At 36.4% G+C, this 8,718-nt stretch overlaps 1 protein-coding gene across 1 annotated transcript in view; it reads left to right on the top strand.

Moving 5' to 3' along the window:
• Window positions 1–3,427: 3,427 nt before the first annotated feature.
• Window positions 3,428–8,718, top strand: part of RIN2 (Ras and Rab interactor 2) — a 36,254-nt gene continuing 30,963 nt past the window's right edge. The window contains exons 1-2 of the mRNA XM_015827182.2: window positions 3,428–3,628; window positions 4,707–4,801. Coding sequence (XP_015682668.2) covers window positions 3,428–3,628; window positions 4,707–4,801 — 296 coding nt within the window. The remainder of the gene's footprint in view (window positions 3,629–4,706; window positions 4,802–8,718) is intronic.

Here is an 8,718-nt window from a genome sequence, read left to right as displayed (position 1 = left end):
CAAATGTTACACCTTTAAAGTTGTTGATTGATTGTTTGATATGTATAGCTATTCCTTTTTTTTTTATGACAAAAGTATTGTTTGTGTAATGGAAAATATTTTGGGCTGTGTATATGGCGTGCCATCAACTTGATGATTTAATTATGAGCTGAAAAGTACTGGTTCCAAGAGATATAACTTTACATTTCTTGCCAATGTAAGAATTGGTTTATATTGTTCAAAAGTATAGAATCCCTATTTTCTGGCTATGATGCAAACCTTTCTATCCAATCCCCTCAAAGCATATCAGCTTGTAAACAAACATCAGCTTGTTTCCTTATTACTGGAATGCCATCTCTAAGTATAAGATGAAATTATACTTTGGACACCCATTATATGTCAGGAATACATTAAAAATATCCAAGCATTGGTTTTGATCTTGTTACTTGAAAATAGACTTTAATCTAATCTTTTCCAACCTGCTGTTGGACTTCAAAGTGTTCAGCTTAGTTGTTCATAATGGAATGGAATCCGATGGGATGGGATGGGAAGGGAAGGGAAGGAAGAACACTTCATGAATTTCAGCTTGATGAATTCACAGGAAAGCAAATATAAATAAACATCAAAATAGTTAATTATATTATACATACCTCTGACTACATAAGTCAGAGGTATGCATAATATAATTCACAATTTATATTACGAGACTGAGTTTATTGGGGATATTGATTGAAATACTGCAGATATTTTGTGTTTAGAGACGTAGTGTGGTTCCCCCTGGTGGACAGAATTGTGAAACATATTTTGAAAGAAAAGCTGATGTGGACCCATCTACTCTTTTGTTCTAATCTAAAGGAAAGGCTGGCTTAGTTTTACTTGCTCAGAATCCAGAATATGACAAAATAATGAATTTCAAAGGACTCAAAAATTCTTCACTTATTTAACCTAATAAAGATATTGGTTGTTAGACCAATTTGCTTCTTTTAATTGAAATTTTTACTGAGATCATAGCAGGGACAGAGGATTTAAATTTTACACTACAGTGAGTTCTAATAACTTCACATTCTGAAATTTGGTATCTCTTCCAAACTTTCATCTCTTCAAACTGCTATCTTTTCAAAATAGTAAGATTTTATTTTCTTTTGTTGTGGTTCAATCGCTAAGTCATATCCTGCGCAACCCTATGGACCACAGAACACCGCCCGCCCCCGTCTCCACTGTCTCCCGGAGTTTTCTCAAATTCATATTCAATGAATTAGTCAATGACACTACCTAACCATCTCCTCCTCTGCTGTCCCCTTCTCCCTTTGCTTTCGATTTTACCTTCTTTAGAATGTGTTAGCTTATACTTCAGCCTGCTTACTCAGATCCTCTGTTTTTTCACAGAACAATGTTATAGCATTTAGAAATAATATGACATAATTAATTTTGGATTGTCCACAACGTCCCCATTCAACCATAATAGGATCTGTACATGTGGCTGTCTTAAAAGTGTTTTTTTTTAAAAGGCAACTGGACTGTTTTTTTCCCTGAGGAAGAACAAAACGTTTTGTTTCTCATCCAAGAAACTTCATAAGTTGTGATGGCTTTGGACTTTGCTGTCTTCAAATGGGTGACCTTTGTCTTTCAAATGCAGATGGACTGCTGAATCTTGTCCTGATGGGTTTGATCTCCTACGTTGTGCCATGTGCTTGTGAAGTGGTTGTTTTGTTTCACCAATATACAGATCTGCACATGGCTCACTGCCTTGTATTGCATCTATCACATTGCTCAGTTTTTGTCTGGGTTTTATCCTTAGGGTGGACAAGCTTCTGCCTTAGTGTATTTTTGTGTCTAAAAGTGAACATGTATGTTATCTTGGTTGAAAATCCTCCTGAGCTTTTCAGATATTCCTGCAGCATATGGAATGACAATGTTACTATGTTCGCTGTTCTCTCTTTGTCTGTAATGGAGGAGCTCCTGCTGGCTCTTTTTCTGGATCTGATGAAAACCCAGTTAGGATAATCACAAGTTCTGAGGGATTCCTTGACATGTTTTAGTTCTTTTTCTTTTCCCTCTTTATTAGTAGCCAAACTTTCAGCCTGGTGGTGTAGGGTTCCGATCACTCCCTTTTTGTGCTCTAGTTGTGGTGATAATCAAAATGTAAATACTGATCTGCGTGTATGGGTTTTCTGTAAACTTCAATGTTAAGGCTTTTCTGTCTTCCTTAATGTGCACTGCACAGTCTAGAAAAGCCAGACTGTTTTCTTTAACCTGTTTCTGTGTGAACTTAATGTATCTGTCCACAGAATGTATGTGTTTGGTGAAGGCTTCCACTTCCTGTATATTAATCTTGACCCAAGTACTAGCAAGTGGGTGGAATTCCTGTGAAAAAGTTTAGGGGTTTGGCTTGTACTTCTTCCATGTAGAGATTGGGGACACAGGTGAACCCATAGCGCAGCCATGCCTTTTGTCTGTAGAAACTTTCATTGTATTTAAAATATATAGTGGTCAGGCAGAGGTCCAACACTGCACATACGTGGTCTGGTTATATGTAGGTGTGATTATGGACTATCATTGTGTGTGAACACTTATGATTTATTCACCAAATTTCTGAAACAAATAATGGTTTAGTGCAGGGGTAGGCAACCTTGGCTCTTTTATGACTCGTGGACTTCAACTCCCAGAATTCCTGAGCCAGCTATGCTGGCTCAGGAATTCTGGGAGTTGAAGTCCACGAGTCATAAAAGAGCCAAGGTTGCCTACCCCTGGTTTAGTGCTATGTAGTATGCATATATCAGATCCTTAAACATTGGCAAGGAATTCCGAACATAGAGTTCTTGGCACAAACTATTACTTCAAAAACAAAATGGTAGCATATATATTTAAGTGACACTGACATATTTGGTTTCCACTAGACTTTTATTCTTTCAACATCAATTATATACTTGTCATAGAAGATGGAACTTGCTGAGATGGCCAATTTGACAACTTTAATTAGAGATAGGATGTTGCCTAAGTTTGATGCTGATTGGAAACACTTTATTAATTTTTTCACAAATCGAAAAAATGGTTTTGATAATTAGAAAAATAGATTATACAGAAATATAAGCAAATTTGTAAGCATGGAATAAGAGATTAGTTTATATTTATACTTACTACTATAAAAGAAAATTGGAAGTATTTTTTTACATTTCTTTTCCACTGCATTATTGTTCCTGTTCTCTTATATCTTTTCTTTCTCTTTCTTTTTTATTCTAAAGATTAGTTCTTTTTTATTAGTTTTATTAGTTTTTATTTTTCATTTTAAAATTTTAATAAAGTTATGTTAAAAATTGTACAGCTGTTATAGGTGACTTTAAACTTGATTTTTGGATGTTGCGCATAACAAAGCTTGCCATAAAATGCTAGCAGAAGCCTTGAGTGAATAGAGCAATATTATTTTCTGATAATATTTACACTAGTAAATATGGATGGAAGCCCAACATTTGAAGAAAGGGAACTCAAAATTCACATGCATTTTAAGAAAATGTGCCACCCAAAGGATCAATATTTGGTTAATCTGAAAAAAAAAGCAGATTCTGTACTTGCAGGAAAACACTACGACGAAAATACATGTATAATTTTTCAGTTTCTACTGAAAAAGCATTTCATTTACATTGAGTTACCGGTGACAATGACAGTATTCCACATGCTTAGCATGTAATATTTGAAAATCTATAATATGATTTATTCATAATTACACTATTACTACACTCTATAGTTAGTTGCTTCTTAGAAATCATTAGCGGTTCAAAGAAATTGGGTTGGTGTTTTAATTCCTTAGAAATTAAGTACTCCATTTCAATAATTATAATTCACATTAATGGAATATAGCTATCTTTCCATCATACAGAATTTCTCAAAATGGATGAGTTCTAAGTCAAAAACAATGGAGAAAAGACTTGTATAAAAAGATCTGTACAAAAGCTTGTCACACTATTGTTCCATTTTTATTTAATTCCCATGTTTATTTATATGATTTTAGGAAGCATAACAGAATTTAGAGATTTGCTTTTGAATTATATATCCAAAATTTGGAATGTATCTTTATATGAAGAAATGTGAATGTATCAAGACAGGACTTAACAAAAAAAATCCTCTTTACAGTGGTTTTATAATCTTGGATTGTTGATATTTGTCCACTCTCTTCTTCATGAATGGGTTCTTTAATAATGTATGGTAAACAATATTCTGTGTGATCAAGCTTTCAAAACTTAGATTTTTAATATATGTTTGTCTTTTATTTAATTTCTTTTTTGCGGTTTGTGTATTTTTTCTCTTCCAGTATCAGTTCAGTAACAATACAAATGTTAAACAGGATTTTACAAATCATTTGTTTAATGATTTTGGTCTAGTGGTTTAAGGCACCAGGCTAGAAACCAGGGGACTGTAAGTTCTAGCCCCGCCTTAGGCTTGAAACCCAACTGGGTGACCTTGGGCCAGTCTTCTCTCTCAGCCCAACCAACTTCAAGGATGGATGTTGTGGGGAAAAGAGGAGGAGGAAGGAGTATTAGGTATGTTTGCCACAAGCTGATTTTATACGTGACTGAATGAAATACATGCATTATTATATTGGTTCCTCTTAAGAATAGGAAGTCAGAATTAGGCAGGGTGAAATGAGTTGTAATCCTAAGTGACTCATCTTGTCCATTCTTTTATTTCTACATCTTCCACTTTCTGATGTCATATTGCTTTTGTCCTTCAAGCTAATTGACACAATTGCTTCAGAAATCGGAGAACTGAAACAAGAAATGGTACACACAGATCTGACACTGGACGCTGGACGCACCAGTTTACCAAGGTGAATTAAAATTCTGTATCACTGGACTCATTTGGTGGGCTAATGCAAGGGTGTGTTGTGCTAATTAAGAAGGTGGTTTTCTTCAGTATATATTATTTACAGTTCTAAACTATGAAAAATATTTGGGTTTTGGATTAACTTTAAAGCGGTTTGCTTTGGCAGTAGCTAGCAATGTAATGATATACTTTTATGTTTCTCTTTTTTTATGCTGCATTCCTAACTTTCTGGAAAAATGTTTGTTTTCTTTGATCCAAATTCTACAATTAAGAGTTCATTTATTAGCATGTGGGTTCTTTACAGAAAGCTTATAGAAACTTATCTTTCTTTAAGGCTTAATTGCTAAAAGGTTATTACATAAAATGGACCACATTTTTAAAATTAGAAAACATATTTTCTCCTAAAAAGCACTGAAGAATGCTAGTTCATTTGGATTCAGAAGAATCAAATGTATGTGTAAAATTCTATTTCAGTTTGTATCAGTTCTGTACTCCAATTTGTCTTTAAGCTTTGTTGATGGTAGTTGAATTTACTGAATTGACAACAATGTGTAAGTTTTCAAATGAAATATTATCTCCCCACCTTGTGTTTGTGTGTGTGAGACTGCTGGTAATGTGAACTACAGCATAGTAAATGGGAAGACTTCAGGCATATAAAACATGAGCATGCTATTATTGCAGAATGATAAAATTAGTAAGACAGTGTGCAATCATTAATGTCTCCTAGGTCATCAACAAATTTTCTTAATGCTGTAGCAAACTAAGCCTGGGAAAGTAGAAGCATTAGAAGTAGAAGTCATCTCTCCTAAGACCTTTGCATTAATTGTTATCCTGTCTGATGGTTGTGGATTTCTGAGTGTCTGTATCATTTAGTAAATCTTCAATATAAGATTTGGATTCAGCTGATGAACCATCTACTTCATTATGTTGTCTTCTTTTAGTCTATATTTATATTTATGGTGGTTCCAGTGTCCTGGGATCATATGATCACCTTTTTGAGAAGCAAAGTCAATGGGGAAGGCAGATTCACTGAACAACCATGTAACTAACTGAATAGCTGTAGTGATTCACTTAACAACTGTGGCAAGAAAAGTTGTAAAATGGGGCAAACGCACTTAACAACTATTTTGCTCAGCAACAGAAATTTTGGGCTCAATTGTCAAGGATTACTTGTACATGAAAATATATAGAACTAACCTGGGATCCAGTGGTTTTATTTGCACATACTTGGCAAAATAGTGTTTGAATCTTTTGGAACCTGTGAGTTCATCCACCTGCTCCCTAGATCCATGCCCCTCCTGGCTTGTGAAAGTGTCTCAGGGGTTGCTGAGTGGGTTTTAATAGCAGTGAGTTTTTAGAGTGAAGAGGTTGTTCCTTCATTTCTCAAAGAGGCTTTGGTTTACCCACTCCTCAAGAAACCATCTCCACGACTCCAATATCCTCTTTGGAGGGAAGGTGATTGAGAAAGTGGTTGTGCAGCAGCTTCAGAGGACCTTGGATGAAGGGAATTATCTGGTATCTTTTCAGTCAGGGTTCAGACCTGGATATGGTATGGCAATGACACAGGTTGCACTTCTGGATGATTTCTGGCACAGGTAGGATAGTGAATATGGCTACCTCCTTGCCTTATTTGACATCTCATCAGTTTTCGATACCATCAACCATGGTATCCTTCTGGAGTGACTCAGATGATTGGAGATGGGTGGCACAATATTGTGATTCACCTCATTTGCATGGGGTCAGTTCCAGTCAGTGGTGACTGGGAAGGAGAGTTCCTGCCCTTGGCCACTGCCACGGGATGCTGCAGGGGTTGGTGTCCTCTCCTATTTAACATCTACATAAGACAATTGGGTGAGCTCATCTGTTGCTGTAGGATGAGGTATCATCAGTATACTGATGATATTCAGTTATACATCTCTGCTTCTGGCAAGTTAAGCAATGCTGTGGATGTCCTATCCCAGAGTCTGGAGGCTGTGACAATCTGGATAAGGAACAACGGGCTTCAACTGAACTCTAGTAAGACTGAGTGGCCTTGGGTTTTGAGCTCCTCTACTTCTAGGACTACAGTCTATACTTTTTGGTATCGGATGGGGCTGCACAGTTTGAGTGTTCTTCTAGACTCACAGCTCCTGCTCTAAGAGCAGGAGGCAGCCATGACTAGGAGGGCCTTTGCACAACTTTGTTTTGTGCAGCATTGTACCCATTGTGCCTTTAGGGGAACTTACTTACGTTCATTCCTGCCCTGGTCACCTCCCAGTTAGACTATTGTAATGCATTTTACATGGGGCTGCCTTTAGAGCTTATCCACAAACTTTAGCTGGTACAAAATAGTGTTTCGATATTGCATTACTGAAGTCTTGACCCTTGACCATCTGGTAAAGTTGCCAGAGAATGGCTCATTTCAAGGATAGAGATACTTAATGGGTTCTTATAGGAGGGAAGGATTCCTGGAATACCAAGGTAGGCTAATTACTGCTTAAGATGAGTTCTTATTATTTATTCTATGCTCTCTTTTTGGAGTAGTGGATAACCTGTTCAAACAAGTGGTGGGAACTAAGTTCCAGATAATCTTGAATGAGTTGAGAATTTAATTAAATGAGATATTATTTTAACCCATTCCAGTTTGAGTTCTAGTCTGATTTGGGGTCTTATTGAAATTTCCTTTATAAGTGATCAAAACTAGGAAATAGGCAAAGGAAAAGAGCCACAGCTGATTTTGATGGATATCTGGTAGATTTCACTACTATGATGATCTTTTTGAACAAGGTAATTCTGTTCTGAATTGGTTTTGTCTGAAGAACAGTCTCCAGTAGGTGGTGCTGAAAGACATCGGTCTGATATCTGAGCATTTGTTAGTGAGGTATCATAAAGTTCTATTTTTTTCATGCTTTTTCAACTTCCACAAGAGCATACTACCCATGCAGCCTCCTTAGTATGCAGGCGATACCCACTTCTATTTATCTTTCTGATTCAAGGGCTCCGAAAAATAGCTTAATCATTGTTTATTACATTGCCTGGACATAAGCTGAGTGAAACAAAATCCTGACAAAAGATGTTATGTTAACTGGTAGGAAAGAGAGGTCATTTGAAATTTAGGTATGCATCTGTATGGGAAAGCAAGTTCACTCAAGAATCAGCTGTGCTGTTTATGCATTTATTGTTGTTGTTGTTTTGTGCCATTGGTGGCCGCAATGTTTCTATCTGTGGTTTAAGATCTCCAGAATGGATTCTTCTTGGTGTATCATCATTATCAAACGTATCTATAGTGGTAGCTAAGTGTGCATGGTGCTAGGTAGGGAGAGATAGAGGGAGAATGAGAAAAAGGTAATCCTTTTGCCTCCATATGCTTCTTTATTCCAGCTGGTCTTATAAGGATAATTTTTAATTTCAAAATGGAAATGCCCCAAGAGGAATGTTGAGGAAAGAAGGATGTAGCCTCCTTGCATTTAATACGTTTGCTTGCACATCAGTATAGATAAATTTGAATCAAGAGGATTTACACTTCATGAATGGGAACTCCTATGCATTTGCAAAATAAGGAAGAAATTTCAAAATCTCCTGACAGAGACATTATAGGATCAATCATTTTCTGGGAACAGATATCAGAAAGGAAGCTTGCCCATGGTCAGTAGAGATGATAGGGAAAGAAGAATTTCCATTATTTATGAATGGGTCATAAACTCATAGGCTACTTGAATGATGAGGTAACTCTAGGCAGCTTGCATATTTGATTAAAAAAGAAACAGAGCTGTCCCACAAAACCACAATGTCATAATACCAACACTAGACGTTAATAATCAACAGTGCATTAGGAAAGAGGAAAACCCCAAACCAAGTAACATACAAGACAAAACCTATGTAATTATAAGGAAGCAGAAGATTTGTGAAAGCACCAGCAGGGTTGGGACCTTTTGGATTGTT

This window comes from Protobothrops mucrosquamatus, unplaced genomic scaffold, assembly GCF_001527695.2.
Source record: "Protobothrops mucrosquamatus isolate PMUCROS unplaced genomic scaffold, P.Mucros_1.0 scaffold_213, whole genome shotgun sequence".
Lineage (NCBI taxonomy): Eukaryota > Metazoa > Chordata > Lepidosauria > Squamata > Viperidae > Protobothrops > Protobothrops mucrosquamatus.
The sequence above is the reverse complement of the archived record's forward strand: the minus strand, read 5'-3'. Positions and strand labels throughout refer to the sequence as shown.